The sequence below is a fragment of the Paramisgurnus dabryanus genome, chromosome 15 (assembly GCF_030506205.2).
Source record: "Paramisgurnus dabryanus chromosome 15, PD_genome_1.1, whole genome shotgun sequence".
Taxonomy (NCBI): domain Eukaryota; kingdom Metazoa; phylum Chordata; class Actinopteri; order Cypriniformes; family Cobitidae; genus Paramisgurnus; species Paramisgurnus dabryanus.
The window spans coordinates 35,656,314-35,672,384 of NC_133351.1; the positions used below are offsets into that span (position 1 = coordinate 35,656,314).

At 36.1% G+C, this 16,071-nt stretch overlaps 1 protein-coding gene across 2 annotated transcripts in view; it reads left to right on the top strand.

Moving 5' to 3' along the window:
• Positions 1–16,071, top strand: part of mylka (myosin, light chain kinase a) — a 133,832-nt gene that overhangs the window by 22,997 nt on the left and 94,764 nt on the right. For both annotated transcript variants that reach the window (XM_065293267.2, XM_065293268.2), the window contains exon 2: positions 8,224–8,380. In XM_065293267.2, the coding sequence (XP_065149339.1) occupies positions 8,228–8,380 (153 nt within the window). In that variant the 5' untranslated portion in view covers positions 8,224–8,227. The remainder of the gene's footprint in view (positions 1–8,223; positions 8,381–16,071) is intronic.

Genomic DNA, 16,071 nt, shown 5'->3' on the forward strand with positions numbered 1-16,071 from the left:
TTCCTCATCCCATTTTTCAAGCTTTAGTTAGTGTGTAATGTTGCTGTTAGAGCATAAGTAAAACCTGCAAAATGATAAAGCTCAAAGTTCACTGCCAGGCGATATATTTAGTGAACGGCCGGTTTGGACTACAGTCCTCTACTTCCTGGTTGAATGATGTCAATAAAACAGTTTAGTTGACTAAACTCCACCCACAGGAATACGTCAGTCGCCAGCTAAGCTAACGGCTAAGCTAATGGCAAGCTAAGCTGCTATTGAATCACAACACACTAAACAAACTACACGATCAGAACTCATTACGTATTTCTGAAGGAGGGACTTTATAGAACAAGGAAGACATCAGCCTGTTTTTAGGACAGTGAAAACAGCAGCATAGAGATAAATAATTGTGTGTAAAATACAGCGTTTTTACACATGAAACAGGAACACATGTTATATTGCGTACTATAAACACAGTCATAGCTTTAAAAACACAGGAAGAACGGGAGCTTTAATCCTTGTTGGTGCAACCCATGCTTACAGTATGAGCTGTTTTTCAACAAACAGTGGGAAAAATGCTTTTATCTGGAGATACTGATTATAGGGTAATACATCTGTGCATATAAAGTACATAAATGATTGACTTGGCATGTATGGATATGCCTTTAGAATTTACTATTTAAAGATGCGTGTGCACGTGAAACTATCACGTTTAGTTTTGAGTGCGCACAAGAAACTTTTTAGTTTCATGTGCGCACACGATAGATTCACGTGCGCACCAAAACTAAACTTTTACAAAAAATTCTGCACATGAAGGCTTTGCGTGAGCACATGAAAGTTTCACGTGAGCACATTAAAACTAAACTTTAGATTTTTTTTACTACAATGTAACCTTAGGGGATCAGTAGACTTCATAAGCAAACCAAAACATTTCTACACTGATTTCTACAGTGACTAGACAGTTACGATCAAAAACGGTGGTGGGGAGGTGTTGATTGAACTTGTTTTGCAGCCAAAGGACCTGAGCACCTCATTGTCAACAATTCAGCCATGGACTCTTTTTATACTAAAAGACAAATTTGAGATCATCCATCTAACAGCTGAACCAGAACCAAAACCTGTGATCTCAGGAAACCAGCAAATCTTTAAATGAATTTCTAAAAAAGCAATGAATCGGACAAAGTCAAGTGTTGAAGGACCAGACAGATCTAAATCATTACACATACAGTCTGCATGAAAGGCTTTAAGCTTTTTAGAACAGTGTTTTCTAATGTATGTCTAGGTTTAAAGGTTTCTTGACGAAGAGAGGCATTTGTGTATCTATAGTACTGTACTGTATGTGGTTTACAGTAACAGTGTTACCAGTGTGTTTGGCTTTTCTCATTCTTTCATGGTTACCTCATTCAGTTGTTAGGTCTTTAACCTGCGCTGCAGTTGAGTACACACATCCATAAATAGGTTACTTGATATGAACATACCTCTGGAAGGTAAATGACCTGATGACTATGTAAACCTGCACAGTATAACTAGATTTAGAGTAGATTTATCAACTTTCCAGGTTTAAAAGATCAACCTAAAGTGCATTTCAGGACCACATTGTTTTTTAGAAAACTACAGTAAATGTACTGTAATACTGTGGCATATTAAAGGCATTCTAGGTCTAGATCAAGGGTCAGGCTGTATAACATTAACAGAATGTTGGACCTCATTTATTAGACTATTGTAAGTGAGAGTAGAGAGCAATGGGTCAAGGTTTGGTTTGTTCCCGCTGATACAGAGAGATGTCATAACTACACTATTGTGTGGGAAAGGCATACATTCCTTTACCTTATTTTCAAAAGCAGACTGCTGCATTTGTTTCTTGTGGTGCCATTATCCATCTTAAGACTTCAGAGTGATTAGTCACATGGCATGTAGAGCTTACAGGTGATCCCAATACAAAAAATTTTTAAAATATATTTTATGTTAAAAAAAAGATTATTCACCAATATATTTTTGGCCATTTTGTGTATATTTTGAAATATATTTTAAGAATTTATATTCACATCACATTTGAGGAAAAAGTTGTTACAAACCTGTAAACATAACAAGTTTAAAATAATGTATTAAATTTATTTTTAACTGCAAATATACTTATAATTTTATATTTTATACTTATATATTTTATACTTACACTTTATACATTTAATGCAAATGTTTATATTTTGGGCAGGAAAAATATTTTCTTTTTTTTGCCGTATGGATTGTAAAATTAGAAATGTATTTGTTGCGAATTATGAAGGTTAAAACTAAATATATTTTAAAATTTAAAAATATATTCAATTAAGCTTTATTTTCTACAAAATGTATTGAGTGTATATTTAAAACATATTTTTGAGCAAATATTTTTTTTTTTGCAGTATGGGATACTGTAACTGTAGGTGATTGGCTCAAAAAGTTAAAAGTACCCAAAAATTATTGTCCCATTTGAAAAGCAGGAGCATAACAGATCCGCCAAGACCAAAAACATTTGTCAGTACCAGACATGCTGAAATGTTTTCTGAGAGTTTTCATGACTGTAACTACAGTATAGACCCAATTAAAGCGTGTAACCAGGTGCACAGTAAATTCAGTAGTCACCAGCAATAATACACCCCACCCACACATTTTGTGAAATATATGTATGATGAGCAAAACAATGTTAAAATCAATGAGAAGCCTATATGCAACCATTCCTTTCAGCAATGAACTGAATTGACATGTACTGTACAGAAAGTAATGAACTACAATTTATCTACCTGCCTTTCAGGAAGGACTGCAAAGCAAATGTTACTTCACTGAATATTATTCAGTACAGCATTCACAAAGTATGCTATTTTAAAGCTTTTAATCTTCAGATGTTTTATAAAACAATCTCCTGAAATTCTGTCATCATAAAGTGTAGATAATATCATTCATTTGTGTTTGTGAAATCAGGTCATTGTTGACTCTGAGCCATTTTAAACACAGACACACCGAGGCAGTGGAATATGTACTGTGTAGTGTTAAACTGATAAAGCTTTTTTATGTTATCAGTGCTCCAGCAGGCATACAGAAATCGAAAACACGCACCATGCTGGTAATACACCATTACTTCAAAAGAATGGCATGGTTACAATATGCACATACAAATAAACATAACCATATATGGTGTTTTTATTTTATGATTGTGTTGTGTGCCTAAGTCATATTTTATTTTAAGTAATAACAACTTCAAGTCTTTTTCAGTAAGCAATTTCACAGATTATTAAAGGCTTTTCTGATATATTTCACTCTGTCACAGCTATTATTTATCAGCAAAATATTTTGTTGTTGTTTGAGAAAAAAAACAAAATCCACAAAGCTGATGTGAACAAACCAAAGTCCCATTAATCCCAGCTGCTGTCTGATTAAAATAAGATTTTTTTAAGATGTTAATGTCTTAATCCAACATGATATCTGATTTTTATAATTTATTGGGCAACATATTGTTAACATTAAGACAGCTGAACTGCCCTCTTCAAAAGTCTTGAAGACCAAACATTTGATACATAAAAAGATTTGGTTACAAAATGTTTTACTGTAACTGACAAAGGATGTTTTTGCAGTATCGATTAAGTCTTTCAGAGGAGATCCAGGGCCCCTTGGGGTGGTATTATTACAGATGGTCCTCCAAATATTTTTTAAATTCAAAATAATTTCTGGAAAAATGAAATTAGCCATCTTTAGGCAACTAAAATGCATTAATTAAAAATGTTATCAATATATAATACTGTATACCAAAAATTATTATTTGAACATCTTTGTAACAAACCATAATAATACAGTATGTAAGTCCCTGTAGTTCTTCTTCTGTATCCATTGAGGGGCCCTTGGCCTGAAAAAGTTTGAAAACCTGTGAATTAAGTTATCCGCACATACATGATGATGGACCATCAGAGATCTTGTTAAGACTGATTGGCTCAGCCAGATACTACAATAGTTTAAAAAAAATCTCATTAATCTCCACTCAATACCCCATAATTACAATGTGGGAAAAGGATTTAAGAAATGTCTGTAAATTTATTAAAAAGATAAAACTGAAATTTAAATAAGTATTCAGCCCCTTGGCAACAATACTGACTCTTATCTAAAACCACTCCTCTAAACAAACAACTTTGACAACCAGCAATAAATCTTTAGTTTAGATGGATCTTACAAGTACCCTGTTAGTTTAATCCTGGCATTTAAATGTGAATCATTAAATAATTACAATACAGAATTACCAGGAAGTAAAAAATTACTTTGAAGTAGTTAAAGGGTTCAACAGTTTCAGTAAACCATATCAATAGCACAAAACACAAGCCAATATGCTGTTTAAAAAGTGACGAAACAAAGCCAAGAAAATAAGTCAAAATGGACAAAGTAAAAACATGTCTGCAGTCTGGGATGAAGCACCCATCAAACATCCAGCTGTATTTACCCATTCAGAGCGACAGCATGCCTCGAATGCATCACATTTGAGCTCTTTAATCAAAGTTATAAACCATCCTCACGGCAGACCAGATTACTAACGCATGGTGAGGATTGATTTAGTGTCTGTCTGGGGTACACGGCCTCTCATGACCCCTCGCCACAGCAAATTATATCACACAGAGCCTGGGCAGGAGAAAATGTTGTTTTCACATGTTGTATGCTGTATGGGTTTGCATTTGTGTGTGCTAAATATTTTTGCGATCGCTATCCTCTGGTTTTAGGTTTTATTGTAAATAGTTGCATTATAAGACAAAGGTCAAAGGGAAATGTTTTAGAAAAGACCTTTCTGCTCTGTGTTAATAAATCAGCTCAAAGCCTCCCCATAATCGATAATTTTTTCACTTAAAAGTCATCTTTTGAGTATATGTAAAAGTTTTTATGTCATTGCCTCACAGCTAGAAAGTCCCCGGTTTGAGCCCAGGCTATAGGTCAGGCGGCCTTTCTGTGTGAAGTTTGCATGTTCTCCCTGTGTCAGCGTGGGTTTAGGTTCCCTCCCACAGGGCAAAAACATGTCGGTTAGGTGAATTGGAAATGCCAAATTGTCTCTCCCCAAACGTGTGTATGGATAAAACAGTTCTCGCCATGAATATAAATGAATATAGATGCTGGAATTGCGTTAATAACAAAAAACCCCACCCTTGCCTCATTTAGTATACATGGATTTATAAATATGCAAATTAGTCCCCACCTCTGCTCAATCACACAGCTCGGACCATAGTTATATATGTAAATAGATGCTACATTGGGCAGTTTCAGACACATAACTGTTTAGTCCGGTTTGCAGCAATAATTTCTTGTGATGCATGTGTGAGCATCACAGCTGAAGCAGCTGTGCTGAATCTATGTGGCATCTGTACATTTTATCTATATCTCAAACTACTGATCCACTTGGTTTACTGTGATTATGTGACTGCTTACATGTTTGTGACAGAGAAAACGGAGATGGTTTGTCTTAAGGCATATTAATAGACATATAAAGAACAATAAAAAATTAAGACTTTAAGTTGTTGTCACAGAAGACATCTTTTGACCTTTTTGGAGAGGATGCGGTTTTATGATAATTTATAAATTAATAAAATATTTTAGCACTGTAAAGTTTCCTTTAATAACAAAGAGTATTTTTTCCATTTTATTTTACGTTAAAAGCAGCCATTTATAATGTATATATACAATACATTATTATATTATATTATATTATCATTATGTTTTGGTAAATTTATTCGTAAGGGGCCCTTTATGATATTAAATGCATACAATTCCAGGATTCCAGGAAACTGTAACAGCTCATGCACGTACCAATGGTGTCCTGTGATCTCCAAGTGATTTATGAACCACATAGCTTAACTGGAATTTTAAAACATGGACATATATGGTGTTAAAATGTGAGTGAATGTAAAGAATTTAGGATACTGTAGGTGATTTAAACATCCTGACCTGATACTCATCTGTGAGATCATAATCTGTTTTGAGACTTTTAGGAATTCATGAATAGCCTGTAAATGTGCATTAGACCTGACATTGGAATGTATTCTTAAACAGCATTTGTCTAGTATATTTAAATATTTAATTTAGGAATACATTTTTATAATTGTTAATGTATTCATTTTTTGGAAAAACACATTTTTATCCAATATTCCATCTGGGTTTGATTTAAAGAATAAATTACTAATGGAATTTCTTTATTATGCTTTATGTGAAATGTATTTAGTGTTTTTTTTGTGATGTTCCTTTTTTAATGAAAACCCCGCGTCATAAAAATGACATTTTGGGAATGCCACCAGTGTTTACACATCTGAATAAGTGGCTGCATCCAAATACCCACACTTGCCGTTTTGGACACTCGAAAGCCTCCACTGTTGTTTCTTTCATCCCGACCGGGAGATAGATGTTGTTAGTGCACAAAACACAGCCTGTCTCTACCGACTGGTTGCCGGGCTCTGACATTGCCTACAAAATCCATGTCGCACTACATTTAATATAGTCTGCAAGGCTTATATGGTACCACCTCCTCATATGGCATCCACAGAAACATAGTGTGGCTAAATGACCCCTCCTCAAAGAGCTTCGGGGTTAAACAGCAGCCACACAGTAGCCACATATTAATGTGGTTAAGCTGACCTGAGAACTGTCATTATCTCTTACTGTTAGGTTGCCACCAAGAAGCCCTGGCGATTAGTCAGGGCTCTGAAGGGTGCCCCAGCCAGACAAATTCTTCTCTCCCAAAGATCCCGCAGAAAATTGATGAATTAACCCTGCCGTTTAGGATGCTTTGGGGCATGTCAGCTTACAGTATAAAGTTTTTCTGTCTCTACCCGTAGATGTTTTTAGAACTATGAATTCATTATAAAATACTGGAGCAAAAGGGAATCAGTGCCCTGCCAATCAGTCGCTTAAGGGCATCAATTAGCACAATGCCTGTACACCTTCTTCTCCAATCGTTCTGCTCCTGGGAATTCTAGAGAACTAATAGCTCCATTTATTGCATTCATCCAAGATTTGTTTTCAGACCTCCTAGCTCTTCTTGCAGGTCAACAATGGAACATGCCTCTGAGGAGGCACTTTCTGATGCATACCGGGGGTGCCGTATTTTCGGGAATATGGAAATTGTTGGTTTGACCCCTATAGGGGATACGTTTGTGAATCAACGTTTCTCAACTGAGGTTGTTGAGACCATAACTAACTCTAGAACGTCCTCCACCAGAAAACTGTATACATTAAAGTGAAGAGTTTTCATTTCATGTGTAGTGAAAGGAATATTGACCCAGTTAACTCCTCATTGGCTTCAGTTCTGAAATTTCAAATAGATCGGTTTTCCTAAGGTCTTGTGCCTTCTACATTAAGAGTATATACTGCAGCCTCAGCTGCTTTTCACACCCCCTTTACTGAGGGGTCTTTAGGGAGTCATCCCTAGTTGTTCGTTTCCTGCGTGGTACATTGAGGATGAGGCCTCCTTCTCAGTAAGAGTTCCGATATAGGACTTTAGTGTATTTTTAGAAGGGATCATGTCACCCTTTGTCGCTCAGTTATTATTTCTTTTGGCCATCACCTCTCTGATGATCGTAGGTGACATTTAAACATTATCTGCCTGCCAACATTAGGACCTTAATTCTTCTCCTTATAAAAATTAACCATGGCTTTATTGTGGTAAAAGTGTAGTAACCATGGTTTTTTGGTATTGTCTCAGCAAAACCATTTTTTTCCTACGGTTTAACCTAGTTTTTTTAAAACCATGGTTGCCAAAACCATAATTATTTTGTGGTCACCATGGTTTTACTACAGTAACTGTGTTGTTTTTGTTTTAACTGTAGTAAAGCATGGTTAATTTTCGTAAGGGTCAAGCCTTTCATCCTCCTCCTCATGAGTCATGCAGATCAACAAAATTATTCTTATTATGCCCTTATTCTTATATCCTTTGGGAAATTATGCTATGAGAATAGTTTCCCAAAAGGGAACCAAACGATGTTTCCTTTAAACCAGAGGAGAATCTGAAGCACCAGTCCACTAACTGTTCACTCTAAAAAATTCTCTTTAAAGTTGTTTAAACTCAGTTGGATAGCAAAGATTCTCGTGAGATCAGGCTGAAATAAATAAAATAAGGAACTTGCAATTGTATGTTTTAAGAAGAAATGGTCATAGAGAGACAACAAATATGGATTGCAAATTGAACATGTAAAATTGAAATGAAAATCTTTGCTTCCATTCTAAACAATTCTTCTGTTCTTGTGTTTGCAGAGTAATGGGTGATGTTCAGTTTGTCACAGGCACTCATGTCTCAGAGGTGAATCTTACACTGGGACAAGGTTCCTCTAGCATAGATCCCCCTGTTTTTATCCTTCCACCACGTAATACACGAGTCAGCCAAGGAGGTACTGCACGCCTCGAAGGCAAGGTGAGAAAGATACTTCCACAGTCTGCCTTACTGTCTATAAAATTGATTTCTCTGAAGAATGAAGTTAAGCTGTTCTGATTACATGAGAGACTCTGGCATATACAGTATTAAGACAGCATCATTTTTCTGCCTAATATTGGGAACAGCTTTTGTGTTTGTATCTCTCTTTAGGTATCACAAGGTTATTTTGAGATGGCACCATTTTATAAAAAACATATTACTTGTTGGTAAACACCAAGATATCATTCACATGAGAGTTTTCAGAGGTTAGGGAAATATGTAACACTTCTTTTGAAATATCCTTACTTACTCCTTAGCTGATAACAACAGACAATATACTTTTGTTTTTTTTGTTAAATTTAGGATAATGATTTTTTTTTTTAAGATCCTTATTAGCTAAAGTCTATTATGTTTTGAAGGTCTTTTTAGGATTGGCATTTGGGCTATCCCATATAGATATCAAACTGACACAAAGCAGGCAAACTCAGTGGAAACTGACACAAAAGATATCACTGTGTTTGTTTGTGTGCTGTCTGGAGCCAGAGAGATGAATTTCAAATTTGAAACCTTTCTGTACTGAAAAAGGGACCCAAGTTAAGGGACTGGAACAAGGGACTTGGGTTTGGTTTGTTTTGACGTAGGCCAGTGTACTACAGTTGCAGTCATAATGCCTTTAAAAAAAAACGAATTAAACAATAAAAATAAAATTAAAACCACAATATGGAAAACTGTATGCAAAATATGTGGCAACATTTAAAATTAATTTAAATTATTTTCAAGGTGATAATGCATCTTCCGGGTCAAATTGAAAAAAATAAAATGCAATTGATAATTTAACATTTAATTTACACTACAATCTTGAGGCAAAGACTGCCAATATTAAATTAAAATTAAAAGGTAAACGTGAAAAAGAAGCTGCAAAAAATGTAAAAGGCTTTTTATTAATGTGCACGCAATAATAGTGGCAAAAATATTGTTTAAATGTAAAGTTCACTTTTCATTTAATATTCTCTTTAATTTCATCGTTTTCATTTTCAAAGTCAACTTGTTTGCATATCTTATGTTAATCAGTGGGTGAGTTTATTTGCTCATGTAGCAGAGACTGTTGCAGTTTTTCTAGTTTTATTGACTAGTCTTTTATTACACAAAAGTGTTTATTACACAAAGGTGACAAGCTTATAGCGACTTTTTGGGTGAACCTTAGCGTCACATCTGTACACATTCTGTGTCGCTTGTACTGATCAATGAGTGCCAGGTCATGCATTTGCATCACTCTCTGTGTATACTCACAGACCGTACAGAGCAAATGTGAGAAATAGCTGCATACATACAAAACAGCTTTTCCATGGACAAGTCACTTACCTGTGCAAGGGCGTCATTGGGCTATTGTTAGGGGGGATTTAGCCTGTCCAAAATTCTTCTCAGCCGCCCTAAAAACTTTGCTTTGTTAGCTCCAGAAACTGTACACAGATTTGTGATCGCTTCAGTCCCCTTTAAGTTTCTTTTGATAACAGGAACAAGGCAGACTTGGCTCTTCTCCCTCCTTAAGTATACTAATGGCCACATTCGACAGATAGGCAGTATAAATTATGTCTTATTTAAATGATTACTCTACCAGGCCATCAGGACAGCACTGATTCAGGTAATTCACAAGACATTCAAAAATTCCAAATAGATGAAGAAAAGAAGCAGATCCATCATTGCAAATTTACAACAAGAAAACAAAGAACAGGGATAAAACTTTATGGTAAAGAAAATGCTCCATAGCTTTCTGTTCTTGGAAGAAGTATAAATAAAAAAAGAAAATACAATAGTGTGTGCAAACGCTGTCTATTGCCTTCAGGTACGGCATGCTGTTGTACGCAGACCATACGCGTTTTCTGAATGCTTGCGCTGCACATGGACGAGGTGTGCTAAGGATGCGGACCGCCGCGGACCCTCCTGATGACGATAATTACGTCATGCTGATGGCCCGTGTAAGCAGATGGCCCGAGTAATTAATTTCCCATTAATCGACATGTTCTACATGTGGCAGCGCAGCACATTGTTAAAAACATATATATTAACTGTGTTAGACTTGACTGCCGCCTTAAACTTGAAAACGCAGTTCTTGTGCTTCACAGTGCTTCCTACCCAACCATAGCGCATGTGCACAGAGTTAATGGGTTCATGTTCGCTTCTTTTTTGTTACAGACAAATACACATAAGCACTTCTCAAAATAGCTGTCTAAGTGAATATCATAGTAAATAATCGATTATCTTAACCATATGTAACCATTTTGTTGCATACTTGTATGAGTTACTATCATCTGTTAAACAAAAAAGAAGATCTTTTGATAAATGATTCTAAGCACACAGTTGACAGTACACTGTAAAAAATCCTATGCTGCCTTAAAATTGTTTGTTTAAATCAACTCAGATTAACAAGTCATGTCAACAGAGATGAGCTGTCAAAACTTATAAAATATAGTTGAGAAAAGTCAACTTAGTTTTATAAGTTATAACAACTCACCTGTAGTTATAACAACTAATCTCTAGTCAAGATAAATAATAGTATGTTGAAATGACTTGTAAATCCCAGTTTATTAAACAAAAAATTTTAAGGCAGCAAAGTATTTTTTACAGTGTATGAATGCCATAAACAAATACTATGGAAGTCAATAGCCTCTTTCACACAGTAATACTGGTAAATTACCATGAATTTACCAGAATGAATTTACCAGTAAATACAAAAATGTGCTGTTCACACACACAGTGACATTCCGTCTTTTAACCAGTAAGACATCATTCACACATCAGTATCAAAATACCGGTAAATTCGTTGAAAAAGCGGAAGTACCTGTGGCGCACAGCAAGCGCAGTGTTGTATTTGTAAACAATCCACGTCGTTCATATCCACGGTCCGTATTTTGTTGTTTTCACGTCTGTGGTAAACTCTGACAGTCACGAAGTTGCTCATGACCAAACAACATTGCATGAGGCAACGTCAAACTGATGGCGTTTTAAAAACAGTACTTTTTGCACATTAGGCTCACATACGGTGTGCTAAGGACGTCGGCAATTCGGCAAGTAGGTGGTAAGCTGTTTTAAACAACTTTGGTGAAGAAATGTGGACGTAAACTTCAGGTGTGCTCTACTTTCAAGCAGTGTGTGTGTGTGGAAACGTCCGTAAACAGTCTGGGGGTAAACGCGTCATCTGTTTTAAAACATTATGATTGGCCCGAAGCTGTCAGCGCGGTCTGACGTCGTCCGCTCTAAATGCCGGTAATCCTATATTTTTCGTTCACACATAGCGCTTACCGGTAAATTACTGGTAATCTTACAACCTGTCTTACTGGTAAATTGGGAGCACTGATTAACCGGAAAGGTTCTGTTCACACATGACATGTTAACTGCAATTTACCAGTAAATTACCAGTAAAGACTGTATGTGTGAAAGGGACTAGTGAGTCCCTTAAACTATGTGCTTATCATCATTACAATCAGAGGCGAAAAAGGACCTCTGAGTTCTGTTTCATATAAAGAGGGAAGCGTTTTACATAACTTTTCAGGGAAGGATGTTTAATTTCGGGTCACTCAGTGCTACCTGTAATTCTTTACTGTGACACATATGTTTATATGTGAGTATAACTCAGAATTGCTCCTCAAGCGTTAAGTATTTCAACAGACAAAGCAAAGGCTTGAACACAGGTACAGCTGCAGAAACTGGACTGCATTTGTTAGGCCTGTCAGTGGAAAGTCTGACACGACCTCCTCTATCTTCATGTATTAGCACTTTGGCTGAATTCAAGTCCATTTTTAAGTACACAGTGTCTGTTTTTGCTCTCATCTGACATTCCAAAGCTGAAAAGTCACTTAAAACAACAAATTTCATCAATATTTTTAACATTATTATTTATTCTTGATTTAATGCCAGCTGCTAAATAGTGGAATTAAATCAAAGTTGTCACATTATATTATATGGTTTGCAAATTACATATTTTGTAGATTTTATGTGTTCTGATTTTCTTCTGATGAATAGCACAAATGGCATGCTCAGGTTGTTTTTGTTCTTTGTGTTGAAATCTTTTCTAGTTCTGAGAGACAGACGCAGAAACAGAAGAAACATGGATTAAAATATCTGTGTCTTGTGACTCCAGGTTTCCTGTTTTCTTTATTTGGGCCTGTGAAGTGAATTTTAAGCGTCAATACTAAGGCACATCAGATCTTTCCCTAATGTAACGAAATTAAGGATTTGGAGCTGGTACAAATTCTTTAGTCAAAGTTAGTACTCAACTCACGTGCATGACAAAAACAGATAACAAACATAGACAAGACTATGGCAAGGACACACTATCACAAAACTGACTTGACTATGGCTACTTTCTTTAAAGGTCCCGTTCTTTCCGTGTTTTTGAAGCTTTGATTGTGTTTACAGTGGGCAATATAACACGTGTTCATGTTTCACGTGTAAAAAAACGCTGTTTTCACTGTCCTAAAAACGGGCTGATGTCTTCCTTGTTCCCTTTCAGTCAGTCACTACGACGTCATGTCATGGCCGACGAATTAGGAACGCGTCTCGGAGAACCAGTCTACTTCGAGAAACTACAAACAGGCCAATGAACTTGACATGCAGATATTTGCATCTGCCGGTGCCGCCCCAATGCTCGTTTTGGCGTTACGTAATTTAGTTTCATTTATCTGACTCCAAAGATAAAGATCTAGTTTATATTATAATACAAATCAGATTGATTATTACTTTTTAACACTTACAGAATATAGATGGATGTTTGTTTATGTATTCTGATTAGGCTCTGGTGTTACACTCGTTCATTCGGATCTCATAGTCGCACTTGATCCTAGTATGGGCCTTATAATTAAAGCAACACTATGTAGTTTTTTTACCTTTAAATAATGTCTCTAAAATTATTTCAGTGATAGAACAACTTTTAACTGGACAAATTGTACTGTTGCTGCAACCTGAGCAGCCTCCTAGCTGCTACAAGCACACTCTGAAAGTGGCGGTGGAGGGTAGGAAACACAGCCCCGCCCCTCCCCCTGCCTGCAGAAGAGTGTCTGATACCAGGCACTGTTGCGCTTTTCAACCACATGGGGGAGCTGTAAGTCATTTTTACATGGAAACTACATAGTGTTACTTTAATATACTGGTCAACGGTCATAAACGAATCAGTGTTGGTCGCTGCCAGACGTTGGACTATACGCTTAAGTGGCCGCTCTATGCTTGCTCAACTTTAAACATACCTTATTTAGTCCCCTTAGAGGTGACACTTAATTATTACAATACTTATTTCTAACCAAAGATAATGAATAGAATAATATTGAAATAAACAGAGGTTGAGGCTGACCCTATTTAGAGTAATCAGAAATGTTACTCTAAACGGAAATACATATTGTTGGCCTCCACGCTTCTAAGTGCACTTAAACTAACGCCAATTGCTAGTCGTATCTCTCAAATCCTCAGCTGATGTATTATTCACTATCTAAATGGGATTTAGGCCGATCCTAGCCTGATCTCAGTCCTTACGGTAACTACGGATGCATCGTTATTTACCGAGCAACACAGAATGAAATCAAACATAATAATTTATTAACCAGATAGGAAAAACATAATTCAGAATCCAATTTACATTCCAATTTAAATATGAATCAATCAAAACGAAAAACCTTTGCATACCTGTTGAAGATGAGATCCGGATACAGATTCCTCAAAAACAAAATAAAAATACATGATGCTGTGTCAAGACACAACATCATGGGGTTCATTTCTAAATATAGAAAATCCCCAAAAATACATAAAAATACATGATGCTGTATCAAAGCATCATGGGATGAATTTCCAAGTACAGAAAGACCCGCTGAACCATTTACAACATTTCCTTAAATATCCAGAGAGACAAAGCTTATAGGAATTTTGGTAAATGGTAAATGGACTGCATTTATATAGCGCTTTTTTAACAGACCTATGGTCATCCAAAGCACTTTACAAGTTTGCCTCACATTCACCCATTCACGCACACATTCATACACCGACAGCGGTGTCAGCCATGCAATGCGCCATCCAGCTCATCGGGAGCAGCTGGGGTTAGGTGTCTTGCTCAAGGACACCTCGACACTTGGTCCAGTGGAGCCAGGGATTGAACCACCAACCTTCCGGTTTGTAGACAACCTGCATGAACCACTGAGCCACTGTACTGCCACTGTACTGATTGGTTGTTGGAAAACTCAGGGCTGTCCTTAATTTGCATACAGTGGGTGATTGGTTTATGTTTAGAATGAGAGGTGTCTATCAACATTGAATGAAGTTTTACTTACACTTTAACATTGAATTCTGTTATTATATGAGTGAGATCATTAACCACTTGCATTGAATGAAAACAAATAAGATCAGTTTTAGATTCTTTGTGCATGTAACATTTCATATACAGTTTGCTTTGAGAGAAAGAGATGCAGATGTATGACACCCTAAAGGTGTGATCTTTGAAAACCAAATTGTCTCGGTGGGAAGTCCACTGTGAATCATAGAGAGTTGTTTTTCCGGGCCTTCATGGTGAACTTCATGGAGGGGCTATCTTTATTCTGGAAATTGTCCTTACAGCTGACATCATTTTATTTCATTGTGTAAGGTTTCATGTAATGTTCAAAACAAAATTGTTAGTCATAGATGGATAGTTAATATCATTGAAATGCAACTGCACTGACCCTTGTCACTGTTTAGAATGCCAATTTTCTCATAATTTACAAGTAATTTATAATTTACTAAAACTTAATTCATTTGAAATAATGTTGGTAAATGTGGAACTGACTGTTCATAACAACAAACTGGTATGGCGTGCAGCATGAAAGAGAGCGTTCAACACTACAGACAGGTTATATAAACCATTAATAAAATCATCCAAATCATCATCGTGTATATTAGTGTCAGGATCCGTCTGAAATCATCTGTTTTATTACATCTAGTCTTTGTGTTCGGGGTCCTGGCAGTACCATGTTTTATGTGGGAAATGTGTGGTTGGTAACACTTTATTTTACGACCCGCAAAGTACCGCGTAATTAAACCGAATTTACAGCGTACCTATTTGTAACAACAGAGTACCTCTAAAGTACGTACTTGTAGTTATAAGGGAATAATATTTTAAGTTTGGGGTAATAAGGGGGTAAGAATATATGGAAAATTATTCTCTAAGTATTTCATAACTACAGGGTACCTATTGTAATATTACGTGGTATGTATGACTTACGTCTATGGGTAATATGGTCTATGTGTAGCTAATATGTTTTTTTTTTCATATTTGCTACTTACCTGATGAAGTGTTTTGTATAGCCTACAGTTGATGTCTACAAGCCACGTCGGCAAATAAAATATAACACACAATAAAGATAATAGCAACTTGTACCTCTTTGATCTGTATATGTATACAGGAGTTACCAGGTAACTCTTATATTTGCGGGCTGTAAATTGAAGTGGGGCTTATTCCCCGCTTGTTCTGTGTATGTACCAGGTAACTCTCATATTTGCGGGCTGTAAACTAAAGTGGTGCTTTGTTCACCTCTTGTTAATAAATGTTATAGGGTAAATACCATAAACATACAGAATATTGTTATTTTTATTTTAAAACAACTTATTTCAAAACATCTTTAAAACAATAACACTATAATTAAGCCAACACTTAATGTTTATTATCACATAACTTT